At 40.0% G+C, this 14,483-nt stretch overlaps 1 protein-coding gene across 2 annotated transcripts in view; it reads right to left on the bottom strand.

Moving 5' to 3' along the window:
• Nucleotides 1-14,483, bottom strand: part of sbf1 (SET binding factor 1) — a 200,780-nt gene that overhangs the window by 87,574 nt on the left and 98,723 nt on the right. For both annotated transcript variants that reach the window (XM_087999478.1, XM_087999479.1), the window contains exons 2-5: nucleotides 12,227-12,312; nucleotides 3,246-3,383; nucleotides 2,430-2,549; nucleotides 1,268-1,378 (exon numbers count right to left, since the gene is read on the bottom strand). In XM_087999478.1, the coding sequence (XP_087855604.1) occupies nucleotides 1,268-1,378; nucleotides 2,430-2,549; nucleotides 3,246-3,383; nucleotides 12,227-12,312 (455 nt within the window). The remainder of the gene's footprint in view (nucleotides 1-1,267; nucleotides 1,379-2,429; nucleotides 2,550-3,245; nucleotides 3,384-12,226; nucleotides 12,313-14,483) is intronic.

Raw genomic sequence — 14,483 nt, 5'->3', positions numbered from 1 at the left:
AGTAAGGGTGTATCTCATAGAAACCTATGAAGTTCTAACTGAACCACACAGCATAATGCAGGAAGAATGTTCCAGATAACCAGGGAGTCCAGTACCCAGGAGCCATAGTCTAAAGATACAGGGTAGGCCATTTAAGACTGAAATGAGGAGAAATTTCTTCACCCAATGATGAGCTTGTACAATTCTCTACCACAGAAAGGAGTTATGGCCAAAATGTTAAATGTTTTCCAGGAGTCAGATATAGTTATAAAGACTAAAGGGATTTAAAGATATGGAGAAAAAGCAGGAATTGAGTTGCATGGTCAGCTGTAATATTATTAATGGCAGAGCAGGCTCATATTGCTCCTACTTCCTTTGCTTCTATTTCTGACACATTATCCAGAGCTCAGGCAACCTCCCTCCACACAGCAATGTAGATTTTTAACAATGATAATTGAAACAGAAACAGGTTCATACCCTTCCTCCCTTAATGTCTAGGGTAGCAACAAAGATAGATACACAGTAGATAAGAATATTTCATACTTCCAGTGCAGCATTAACTAAGGTCACACAGGGCACGTGCCTGCCCAGTTGACAGTGTGATCACAGTTCATCCTTTATCCTTTGATCACATTTTGCTCATCTGTTTTCTCCTGCTTCTTTCTGCTCAGTTTTTTTCTCATTCCTCTCAGCTTCTTTTGCTTTCCAATCCCTGTTCTCCCTTCTAATTTAAAAGGCTTTGATTTTCTCTCCCCCTTCCCTATCAACGCAATCTCTCACGCACTTGCACAATTATTTTGAAGGTGCTCTCATCCCTCATTATCTGGACAGATATTAAAGGATATGGAAAATGATAGGGAGAATAGCAAATAACTGGAGGTTGGGGGAGGTGGAACAGTTTTTAGCTGAAACACATCTTCAGCTCACAAACAAATAATGACAGAGTATTCTAAGGCTGCAGAGCATTTTTGTTGCCTGGCAGATATCGTAAAATAACTACCTAGAAAACTTTCACCTCCTAATCCACTCTTGGAATAGTGCACAGCCTTCACATTACAATACTGATGCTGTGAGCTACTGGCAGCTGCACTTGCACATGTTCCATACACTGACCTGTGCTTCTTATAAAGGAAGAAAATTCAAATATTCGAGGGAATCGACAACTGCACACATATATGTACTCTGAGTTTTAATCCAAATCAATAGTTTCTTCTCCCCTTCACTCAAGTCTCTCGCCAAAGGGAGTTATGAATGGAAAGTGAGAGTAATACATTGCTCTCAGACTGACCTGAGATCCTCCTGTGATTGGGACGATGCAAGTTAGCAGATTTCCAATCACTGTCTCCAATGGAAAATTGAGGCTATCAATATAAATCGTGTAGATTAATCCCAGACAATTCTGCACAAGAGAAAAAATAAGACATCCCAAGAGATTAAAGGTCAGGGATCACAGTACTTTCACACACCATATCATGCAGTGGTAAATAAAGGCAATCACTATGACAGCTTGACAGCTACATAATATTAAGTACTAAACCTCTTGGCCTTCTCTCACCACCTCCCTGATCCCAGGCCAGGACACAGACATATAGACACTGGAAGCTGTAACAGGCACAGTCACAGGTAAAAGTCTTTCAAATGGCCCAAATCACAAACAGATTTAATATAAACAGCACTCAAAACGCAATGCTATGTCTGGGTATGGAGAATAGAGCTTGTTTCCATCCCAAATACAGTTCATGTGTGTTGAAACCTTCATTAATGACTGTTTCACCTCTAGGTTTGTCTATTCTGATGCTCTCCTGGTTGATCTCATTTTCCATCTTTCATAAACTACAAGGACAACTGAAATTCTGTATCCTAATTTGAAGTTTGGTTGGTCCACCTGTCACATTTGCTGACCTGAATCCAAATACTTCATTGCTTTTTCATGTTTTAGGAATGCCCTCCCATTTCTCTAGCTTTCTCTTGGAAAAGGTCCATAACCTTTGCATTCTTCCAATTCTGACCTAACCGTGCATTCCCTTTACATTGCCACACTTGGAGCAGCCATGCTACAGCTATTCAAGTCCAATGCTCTGGAATTCTCCATCCGTAGTCACATTTTTCACCTCTCGCCTTAAGTTCAACTTAATTTTTTGTCACACCATGCCAAAAAAATATAATTGGAGGTCAGGTATTTATGATGATACTTCTATGAAGTGCACTTGAATGTTTGCTAAATTTAATGTGCATTGTCAGCAATGTTGTGCTTATTACAAGAATAACAAATCGATCAGTCATTCAGTGTTCATCTGTTCCTGATATTTTTTCATTCATCAAAACAACTGCCAAATTTGCTCCACATTATGTTTACTGCATTTAAGAAATTTGTATTGCCCTTGAAACAATAAAATGTATCAGAATTTTCATAAAAATGCAACTTCCCGCCTCTTCCACTAGGCTCTTACCCTGAACACCTCGGTGTGATCCAACTGAGACACCAGAACCAGACTCTTCGGAGCAAATAACTGCGGGGCCTGAGCAAATTTAGAGTCATCATCAATGCCATTAGTATGGTTCTTCTGGGGCTACAGAAACAATTCAAGCATAGATTAGCACAAAATACAAAGCTTGCAAAAGGGTTTGCATAGCTTACAAAGAACAGGTATCTGGCAATTTGAGGAGTTTGTATAGATTATATTGGTAACTGACAGTGAGTTGCAATATGGAATCTAACCCTGTAGCTGTAAACAGATCTACCGGAACTTAATGAAGGAGTTTGGAGTTTTATTTACAAAATAACAGAAAACTAGAAGTGAGTTACTGGCTGGAATCTAATCTAACATATTTGATAAAACTGTTACAGATGAAGTAACCCAGAAGCCTGACTGTAAAACTGGATGGGAAATTTATCCATGTGTACCAACAAAGTCGCTAGGTCCACGTCTTGCCATACAGGTTGGCAAGAGAAGCATTACATTTCGAAAGCTGTTTGGATACAGGAAAGCAGTAATAAAAAGAAAACTGTAGGATTCTTGGCTATGAACCTTTCAAAGTGCTCTACAATAACACAGCTTTCCAAGTTGAATAAACAATTTGCACCGTTTCTGTGCATAGAGCAAGAATGATCACTTTGAAAGTCTACTTCCAGATTCCTACACTCAGTCAAACCTTAGCAGCATTCAGCACTTGCAGAAGAAACTACAGCAGTTGTAGAATGAGAACAGGGAACAAAAGAAACAGACAACATGCAAGGATTCTGCACTTTTAAGTGGTATCTTTACCTGAGAACTCTCAACTGCTTCCCAAAAGGTGAAGCATGCACAATAATGCCTCTCTGAGTTGATATCAGTTAAAACTGCCACAAAGAAGTTTGGAGACTTCCTTTCAAGAACCAAATGCCATCCACTCGGTTGACAGAACTGTAAGGAGGGAGAAAGAATATAGAATAATTGAGCAAGAGAAAATGTTAAATTAGGTTCTCTATACCAAAAATTACCAAATGGTCAAACACTGATCTGAAAGCCTAGATATCAGATGTTGCAGAATGACAGATATTCACCCATCTGGAAACTCAAGACTGGGCCAAAAGGAGTAGCTATTGCACAATTTGGGTAACAAGCTAAAATTACAGAGGAAGAAAACAAAACTTGGACACGAGAGTGAAGTGCACAGAACAGATGTCTAAGAGAGAGAGAGACTGCAAGTCAGAAGGGTATGACAAGAATAGGAATACAAAAATAATGGAGTGCAGAAAGGCAGCAGAATGTGTGCACAAGGAGAGCGAGGGCCATACAAAGAAAGGAACAGAGAGTGAAAAGAAAGGGATGGAGCGGGCTGCTGAAGACCGTAAGGTCATCTGAAACAAAGAGGCAGCTTGCACGTAGATTTGCACAGAAACCTTCAGTACGGTGTATGCCTTCCGGCCTTGGTCCCTCCATTGTCTGATAAAGATAAGTTTAAATTGACATCCAGTTTGTAGAGAGAATAGTATGTTTAAAATCAGTATTGGATATTAGGGAAAACAGAGCTAGCCAATACTATCAAATGTTATCAAGCAGCACTTAGTTAGCAATACGCTGCTCATGAACACTCAGTTTAGAATCCATCAGAACCACCTGATCTCAGGCTTGGTTCTTGATTAACTAAAAAAAGTTAAAGATCATACCAAATTTATAAAGTGCCAATTGTTCTTTTGTTCTGCCTTCCAAAATGAACAAATGCACATATTTCTATCATCTTAAACGGTTGCAAGTCCTTGGGGTGTAGGGACACCCAAGGTGTTATGGACTTTCAGAATTTTGACCTAGCAATAGTTGGAAAATAGCAAAATATTTCCAAGGCACATACAAGGTGAATAGCGGGGTGGGGGAGTCCAAAACTAGAGGGCATAGGTTTCAGGTGAGACGGGAAAGGTTTAAAAGGGACCAAACGTTTTCACACAGAGGGTGGTGCATGCATGGAATAAGCTGCCAGAGGAAGTGGTGGAGATTGGTACAAATACAACATTTAGAAGACATCTGGATGGGTATATGAATAGGAAGGGTTTAGAGGAACATGGGCCTAGTTTTAGCAAATGGGATTAGATTAGGTTAGGATATCTGGTCAGCATGGACAAACTGGACTGAAGGGTCTGTTTCCATGCTGTACATCTCTATGACTCTAAGTCAGAATGGGTGAGACATGAAGGGAAACTTACAGATGGTGATATTCTCATACAACAGCTGATTTTGTCCTTCCAGGTAGTGAAGTTCACAGATTTGGAAGGTGCTGCTGAAGGAGACTTACTGAGTCACCACACTGCATCATGCAAATTGTACATACTGTTGCTACTGTGTACCAATGGTGAAGGAAATGAATGCTATAAGTGACGGGATGGGGTACCAATCAAGCAAGATACTTTGGACTTGAGCTATCCTCATTGAGGCAAGTGGAAAGTATTGTATTACACTCCTGACTGGTGTCTTTTAAATGCTGGACAGACTCTGTGAAGACAGGAGGTATGTTACTTGCCAGAGAATTTTGAACCTTTACGTGGCTGATCTAGTTCAGCTACTGGCCAATGACAACCCGTAGGATCTTAGCAGTGGCTCTGTTAACAGCGGCACTGTTAACAGCAAAGTTAATATTATTGGGTAGATGCCAGTGTTGTAGCTGTACTGCAACAATTTGGCTTGGAATACAAATATTTAAGGAAGAGGAAAATAGATTTTTAATAAGCGGTTGAATGTTTGGATATTTGCTTGCATAACCAAAGAAACCGTATAGGCCACTTGTCCCTTCAGGCCTGCTCCACCATTTAGTAAGATCATGTCTGATGTGATTTTAACATGAACTCTACATTCCTGCATATCCCCAGTAATCTTTCATCCCCTTGACAATCAAGAATTTATCTGGCTCTGCCTTACAAATATTTAAAGATCTTGCATCCAATAGACTTTTGAACGAGGGACTTCTAAAGAATTCTTCAGAAAATAGTGCTTCCTCATTTGTTTTAAATTGGTGCACCTTATCTTTAAACTATTGCCCCTAGTACTAGATTCTCCCATAAGTGGAAGCATCCTTTCAACATCCACCCACTCAAGCCCCCTCAGAGTTTTATATATTTCTAAACTTCAGAGGATACAGGCCCACCAGTCTAGGCTTTCCTCATAAGGAAACCCATGCATTTCAAGTATTAGTCAAACTCTGGATGCAAGTTTGCTTGCTGAGCTGGAAGGTTCGTTTTCAGACGTTTCATCACCATACTAGGTAACATCATCAGTGAGCTTCTGGAGGAAGCACTGGAGGTATAGTCTGCTTTCATTTGTGTTTGAGTTTCCTTGGGTTGTGATGTCATTTCCAGTGGTGACATCATTTCCTGTTCTTTTTCTCAGGGGTGGTAAATGGGAACCAAGTCAATGTGTTTGTTGATAGAGTTCTATTTAGAATGCCATACTTCTAGGAATACTCACGTGTCTCTGTTTGGTGTGTCGTAGGATGAGTGTGTTGTCCCAGCCGAAGTGGTATCCTTCCTTATCCGTATGTAAAGATACTAGAGAGTGTGGGTCTTGTCTTTTTGTGGCTAGGTGATGTTAATGTATCTTGGTGGCTGGTTTTCTGCCTGTTTGTCCAATGTAGTGTTTGTTACAGTTCTTGCAAGGTATTTTGTAAAGGACATTAGTTTTGCTTGTTGTCTGTATAGGGTCTTTTAGGTTCATTAGCTGCTGTTTTAGTGTGTTAGTGGGTTTGTGGGCTATCATGACACCAAGAGGTCTGAGTAGTCTGGCTGTCATTTCTGAGCTGTATTTGATGTAGGGAGAGTGGCTAGGGTTTCTGGACGTGTTTTGTCTGCTTGCTTTGGCTTGTTGCTGAGAAGTCGGCAGACTGTGTTCATCGGGTATCCAACTTGGTGGCTCATTGAAAATGTTCTGATGCAGCTTTGTTTGTGGATGTTGGGCTGATTGCGTCTGTAGCTCAGTATTTGGTCTGTCTGTGTTGTTTTCCTGTAGATGCTGGTTTGAAGTACCCCATTGGCTGTTTGCTCTACTGCGACATCTAGGAATGGCAGTTTGTTGTTGTTTTCCTCCTCTTTAATTAATTTTATACCAGTAAGGGTATTATTGATGGTCTTGAAGGTTTCTTCTAATTTGTTTCATTTAGTAATGACAAAGGTGTCATCCATGTAGCGGACCCTAAGTTTGGGTTGGATGGTTGGCAGAGCTGTTTGAGTCTCTGCATTACTGCCTCTGCTAAGAACCTTGATCTCAGAGATCCCATAGGTGTTCTGCTGGTTTGTCTGTAGGTTTTGTTATTGAAGGTGAAGTGGGTGGTAAGGCATAGGTCCACTAGCTTGATGATATTATACTTGCTGGTGAAGTTGGTGTATGTGTCTTTGGTTCTTCTAATAGTTTAGTCAATGTTTCCTTGGCCAGGTTGATGTTGATGGATGTGAACAGGGCTGTTACGTAAAAGGAGACCATTATTTCATCCTCTTCTATGTTGGTATCTTTGATGGTCTTAAGGAATTCTTTGGTGAAGTGGATGGAGTGGCACGAGTCTTCTAAGTGTTTTAGTCTTTGGTGTAGCTCCTTGGTCAATCTGTAAGTTGGTGTTCCAGGTAGCAAGACCATGGGTCTGAGGGGGGCTTCTGGTTTGTGAATTTTGGCTAATCGGTAGAAGTGTGGTGTGTTGGATCTGTCTAGTTTCATTTTCTGGAAGTTGGTCTTATTTATTTCTCCAGATTTCTGAAGTTTTTTTGCGTAGGGCTGTGATTCAGTTCTCTAGTTGTGGAGTCGGGTCTATCGCCACTTGTTGGTAAGTGTTGCTATCTGCAAGTAGTGCACTCATTTTCTCAATGTAGTCTCTGATTTAAAATGACTGTCAAGCGTCCGTTGTCTGCAGGTAGAATAACAATGTTTTTATCTTTTTTAGTCTTTCTACTGCTTTCCTTTCTTGTATATTGCATGGGTTTCCTTCCTTTTTTTCTGCTTAATGTTGGTGCAACTGCCTTTCTGATGGTTTGCTGGGTTTCTTCTGAGAGTTGGTTGTTTCTCAGTGTTGTTTCTAATGCTGCTAAGAAATCTTTCTTGTCCGCATCCTGAAAAATGTAATGTAATCCTCTAACTAAGACGGCTTTTTCAGTGTTTGTTAAGGGTCAGTTAGATAAGCTTTTTTTTTTAATCCACGCTTCTGTGTTATTATTTTGTGTAAGTTTGTCTCGTTTTTCCATTTTCTGTGTTTGTCGCTATCTACTAGATATGGCTTGTTGTACAGTGTCTGTCCATTCATAGTCTATTTTATTAGTGAGTAAAGATTTTTCGCGCAAAATTTCCCAGTTGTATTTATGAAGTCTGTTGAGGCCATCATTATTCATTTCTCCAAGCAGTCTATGGCTGTTTTGCTCTGCTATTCTTTTGGCTAGTGGGGTGTTAAGAAGAGGTTTGTGTTTAAGACATTCAGGTAGTACTTGATTCCTGAGGCATTTGTGCAGAAAGTACAGCTGTTCGCGGGTGGCGCTCAGTCAGACGGCATTGGTTTCCCATTTTTGGGCCAGTTTTTGCATATTGCACCCATAAGGTGTTTGCGAGTTTTGATAAGATTTGTAGCTCAGGTTGAGGTTCTGGATGTAGGTTTGCTCGCTGAGTTAGAAGGTTCATTTTCAGACGTTTCGTCACCATACTAGGTAAGGAAGCTGCATCGGAACATTATTTCAACAAGCCACCACACACTGCAGCACAGAGGAACGATGAAGAGCAGAGGAAAATTACTTATACAGTGTATTCAAAAAGAATGGGCATCCAATGAACACAGTCCACTGATTTCTCAGCAACAAACCCAAAAAGCAGACAAAACACGTCAAGAAACCCAGCCACTCTCCCTATATCAAAGGCATCACGGAAATGACTGCCAGACTTCTCAGACCTCTCATGGTAGCCTACAACCCACCAATGCACTAAAACAGCAGCTAATGAACTTGAACAACAAACAAAACTAATGATATTTACAAAATACCTTGCAAGAACTGTAATAAACACTACATTGGACGAACAGGCAGAAAACTAGCCACCAAGATACATGACCCACTCTCACTAGTGACCAATACTTACAAATGCACCACTGTACAACTGGGCAGCACGGTAGCTCAGTGGTTAGCACTGTTGCCTCACAACGCCAGGGACCTGGGTTCAATTCCTGCCTTGGGTAACTGTCTGTGTGGAGCTTGCACATTCGCCCCGTGTCTGCGTGGGTTTCCTCCGGGTACTCTGTTTTCCTCCCACAGTCCAAAGAAATGCAGGTTAGATGAATTGCCCATGCTAAATTGCCCATTGTGTTAAGTGCATTAGTTAGGGGTAAATACGGGGTAGGGGAATGCGTGTGGGTGGGTTGCTCTTCAGAGGGTCGGTGTGGACTTGTTGTGCCAAAGGGCCTGTTTCTATACTGTAGTGAATCTAATCTAATCAAACTGAAGCATAACCTCCATATTTCTTTATTCAATTCACCTCACAATAAACCACAACATTCTATTAGGCTTCTGATTACTTTGTGTATGTGCATACTAAACTGGAGAGATTCATGCACTGGTACATCCAGAATTCTCTGCATCCTGGAGCACTGCAACCCCTCACCATTTGGATAACATGTTTTTTTTATTCTGTCAAACTGGACAATTTCATAGATTTTGTATTCCATTTGCCAAATTTTTGACCAGTCAGTTAACCTATGTCCCATTGTAGGCTCCTTATGTCCTCTTCACAACTGACTTTCCTACCTATCTTTGCACTATCATATACAGCTACTATATCTTTGATCCCTTCATCCAAATTATTTATATAACCTGTAAAGAGTTGAGGCCCCAGCACCAACCCCTGCAGTACAGCACGGATGACATCCTGTCAGCCTGAAAAGACTCACTTATTCCTACTATCAGCTTCATGTTAGCCAGCCAACTTCCATCCATGCTAATATATTACCACCTACACCATAAGCTTTTCCTTTCTACAATCAGGGGCGTGTAGAATCATGGAATGATGAATTCCAACAATATGGAAATAGGCCATTCAGCCCATTGGGCCTGCACTGACTGTCAGAAGAGCATCTCACTCAGACCAAGACCAAGACCCAGCCCCAGTTCCCCACCCTATCGTCGTAACCCAGCATATTACTACGGCTAATGCACCTATGCTGCATATCGCTGGACACAGCTGGCAACTTAGCATGGTCAATCCACCTAACCTGGATTGTGGGAACCAGAGCACTCTGGAAAATACATGCAGACACAGGAAGAACATGCAAAATCCATACGGACAGTCACCCAAGGCTGAAATCAAACTCAGGTCCCTGGCGCTCTGAGGCTACAGTGCTAACCACTGAGCCACCAAGCCACCTTTCGCTGTATTTACAGCAGGCTACAATAAAAAGTTAGCCAACAAGAATAGTCAACAGCCAAAGTTGTTAATTCATACTTGCAAATGATCTGTATATATTCAACTAAACTTTTATTCCAAGTCTTATTTTTGACTGTAGGTATTAATACTTGTCCCACTACCTTAAAAATAGCCACTGTTCCATACTGAAAGAAATCTGAAGTAATTAAAAGAGATAATTATGTGATAGCTATTGACCCATTATTCTATCATAGTTTTCTTTAACAACAGCCAACTGTCAGCATCAATAGCTTGATAACTACATGCTCCATTTGAATCACAAGGAGCTTTGAACATCGAGAAATATGTCACGGTATGCAATGTCTGGTCTGGACATATATACAGTTAAGTAGTAAAGGAAGATTAATTAGAGTCAACTGTAGGGGATACATTCTAACAATTATTTCTAAAGGCAAATAAATCATTTGTACTAGCAACTTGCTGCCCTACCTTAATAATATAAAAATAATACAGTTATTTCAACTTCTGGGCCTCTCATAAATCATCTTTCCTGACTGGTTGGAAGCAGAAGAAAACAATGTGGCCTTAAGGCAGTCACTGGTACCAGGTTAGTGGCATGATTGATGACAGGGACCATTTCACACAACAGTTTTGTATTCTTGCTCTCGTCCACAAGTTTAAAAAATGCATTTCTCTGGGATTCTCTCGGTTCACCTCACTTCCTGCTTTATACACCTTTTGCATGAAAGGCAAATTAGATCAGCAATGGTCTTCAGGAAAGGGCCAATCAGCTCAAAGGGCCAATCAGCCCACTCTTGCTTCTAACTTGTATGTTTGTGTCTAAGATATAAAGAATTGAGTCTGTATGTTTCATAGGTGATAGTTTTTAAAGGATTGATGCTGGAGACTACATTCAGCTCCAACAAATCTGATAATAAGGACTTAAGTGGTTAAAGTCATAACAGCCTAGGATTTCAAAGAGCCCGAATGTTACTCTACATCACCCAATAATCTTTGTAACAATAGAAATCTTACTAATCTAACTTGTACCTGATTACTATCACACAATGAACTGCACATTATTTAAGATAAAAGCTTCTTGTTCGATTATATTACACCAAGTAAGCCCTGTAGAGAGTCAGAAAAAGGAAGATGATCGCAGCAATCTATTCAACCACATGTTGGTTATGGTTAGCATCAATGAACAATAAATAGGAGGTCCTAGCATTAATCTTGGCAACACTCTGTTAGTAACAGCTTGCCAAACTAAAAATGAGTATCCCCCAGTCAAGAAAGTACCTGCTTTTTGAGCTTTATCATCACTAGAATCAGTTCCCAAAGATTCTTGTATGTACAGTTCCTGTTGCTTAATATTCTTCTTATTATGGAACAAGCACATCTATTTCAGCCTAACCAATCTTTTGTAATAACACAATGGTTTTCATTCTGTGAACTTCACTACCTGCACAATAGTGTTTAATTAAATTTATTGCATTATTCAATCTCCATCTCTTCAATATGTTTGGATTGTCATCTTTTGTCTGGATTTTTTCCCCAACATGTACTTTAGACCTCTCCATTTGGAATAGATTATTTGCAAGGATCCACAAACAGGAATGAGTTGAAAAAGACAATGTATTTGAGGGTTTGATTGAGAAATAATGTTCTAAAGACAGTGGAAAGAAATTCAGAAACGTGACAGAATATGAGGCAATTCAGCACACAGTGCCTGTGCTGACTCTCGACAAAAGTAACTCCCTGTAGCTTTTCAAATAACATCATAGGTTTCTCAAAGTCCTGTAAAATCACCTGCATGCATAAAACAGTGCATCAATTTTTTAATCACATGAAAACTACAGCACCTCCTTGAATATTGCTGTACAGAGTTAATTCCACCTCAGGTATAAAGAACTAGCCTGCTTTGGTTAGTAAGCGTTCAATGATACCTGTCCAAAGAGCACTTGGGTTTCAAAATTGGACATTCAGTGTATGAAAAGGATCTAAATAGGAAAAAACATATTCACTGTCTATTAAAAAAGCTTCTCCATTTATTAAAACTTTCTTCATTGAAAGCAGTTAAAAACAATGCATGCAGTCCTCTGATCTGAATTATTGCCTGTGGGGAGATATCCAAGTGCACAGTGTTACAGGCTGGGAGGGAAATTTGCAGGCGATCACTGCATTTGTTCTCACCTCATTGTCGGCTAACCTTGGCTGGGCAACACAAAGAGAAATGGGACAGTGTTTCCAGTACCTTATTTTATTTCAAATTTCCAGTATTTATAGTATTTTGGTTTTACAAAAGGGGGGCAATTGGTAGAAAAAAAGCAAGGAAGAATTGACGATGTGTGGCATTTTAAACAATAAAGTCAAAACAGTAAGTGTTTGCTACAACTAACCAATTGAATCCCCTGTGGAAAGGGATTGTCCTCCCATTCTTTTTCTGGAAAGCGCTGGATAATCCGGCCCTGACCATCACCACTTCCTATGAAAGAACCAAAATTTCAAGTTAAAATGAAACCATGATACGTTAGACCAAACCAGATTAAAATTAAACAGCATACAGTACAATGCATCAAACCAGAGTCGTGTGAGATTCAGAGAATCAGAGACAGTGAGATTCAGTGGGATCCATTTTTATAAATATGTTGTCTTCTGTCAGATCCTAGGGCACATTGCAACTCTTAAGTTTTTGCCTTGCATCTTTGAATCACTATGGCCTGCTTTTGATCAGTTGTAGTTTCCTCCTGGAAACACTCATCAGCTAGGTTATTTTAGACTAGCTTATCATAATAGAACACCTACATCAGAGATTGACTTGTAGCAACATCATAAGGAGCTCCTTCCTACACATCAGAACACAGTATAACCTACCAGTAAACTACTTACCTATAACATCTGACAAGACATGATACTTAAATTATGAGCAAATCAGAACGTCTTCCAGAAGCCTACTCAAAATTCACAATCAGAGGGTGCAAAATCAATCTAGTCAGAACATCCAGAGGTTCACAAGTAAGAGTTCCTAATCCATATCAGAAATTAAGGATACATTTAGAAGGCAGGACACCATTCACAACAGTGTATTCTGAAGTATATTTCTGTTCTCCATGCTCTAACACAAATTTAAGTTAAAAGAATAAGACAATGGCATTTCAGATATTTCCTGTAAAGTTCCAACAGGAAGCAGCCAGAATAGAGATGAATTCCATCTGCTACTCAGGTAAGTTTGGCAGAATTTCTTGGAGGCAGGTGCTGTTCCTGCCCATCACATTTTCCTTGGGTTTGCTCCATACAACCATTATAAATGTTATACTTTGAGCTACAATAAGAACAGGAAATGCTGGAAATACTCAGTAGGTTAGGATGTAACTTTGCAGAAAGAGAATTAACCTTTCAGGTCAATGTTCTTGCAACAGACCTGGGAAAAGTTAGAGATTTAGTAAATGTTGAGCAATGGATGGGGAGGAAAAGGACATAGAAAGGTCTGTAGAAGTTTGGGAACAGAAGTGATTGAATTACAGAAGAGTTAGTTGTTTAAGGCTAAAGGAGTAATGGTGGAGAAAAGTAAAGAATCAAAACATGTGCCAACATAGCAGATGAGCTGCTGCCCAAAAGCAAACATGAGAAGAAATGTGCACAGAAACAAAACACAAAATGGGAAACAGGCTTTATCAGTTTCTATTTTACCATCACGGGGACACAGATTCAGGAGTTGATCACTAAGGATTAAAGTAGCTTAAAAAAACTTCAGAAAAACTACCAAAATAATCCACTCTCCAAAATAATCAGTTTGGTGGTTATGACAGAAAAGGTCACTCACTTAATTCAGAAAGCTCATGAGCACAGATTGGGAAGTTTCAAGCTGTTGTCAATAAACTATTTCAGAACCCAGCACAAGGTGGCTTATTGTATTGGATGGCATGGGAGAATTAGTTTGATTTTATAGTCCTGAGTGTTGGTTAAGCGATGATATGGAGGTGCTGGTGTTGGGCTGAGGTGGACAAAGTTAAAAGTCAGGAAAAAGTGAGGACTGCAGATGCTGGAGATCAGAGTCGAGGGTGTAGTTCTGGAAAAGCACAGCAGGTCAGGCAGTATCCGAGGAGCAGGAGAATCGACATTTCGGGCATCAGGAAGGGCTTATGCCCAAAACGTCAATTCACCTGCTCCTCGGATGCTGCCTGACCTGCTTTGCTTTTCCAGCGTCACACTCTCAACAAAGTTAAAAACCACACAACACCAGTTTATAGTCCAACATGTTTTTTTGGAAGTACTAGCTTTCAGAGTGATGCGCCTTCATAAGGTTAGTAGCAGAATCATAAGACACAATTTACAGCAAAAGATCACAGCGTCATGCAATTAAACGACATATTGAACAAACCTAGACTAACCTCATACCTTGTCTGAGCTGAGATGTCACTTTCTTTTAAAAGTGAAGTTATCTCAAGAATGTGACTTAAAAGTAGTTCTGGGATTTACATACCTATGAACTGAAACCTGTAACCCTTTCTAAAAGATGAAAGACTTAACAGCAATCTAGGTTTGTTCAATGTATCATTTTAATTGCATGACCCTGATCTTTTACTATAAGTTCTGCATCTTATGATCCTGCCCCACTACTAACCTGATGTAGGAGCAGCACTCTGAAAGCTAGTA

Source organism: Chiloscyllium plagiosum, unplaced genomic scaffold (assembly GCF_037043375.1).
Source record: "Chiloscyllium plagiosum isolate Xiang-an unplaced genomic scaffold, Cpla_swu_hap1 HiC_scaffold_23, whole genome shotgun sequence".
In the NCBI taxonomy this organism is placed as follows: Eukaryota; Metazoa; Chordata; class Chondrichthyes; order Orectolobiformes; family Hemiscylliidae; genus Chiloscyllium; species Chiloscyllium plagiosum.
This window is presented reverse-complemented; position numbering and strand designations above follow the sequence as displayed.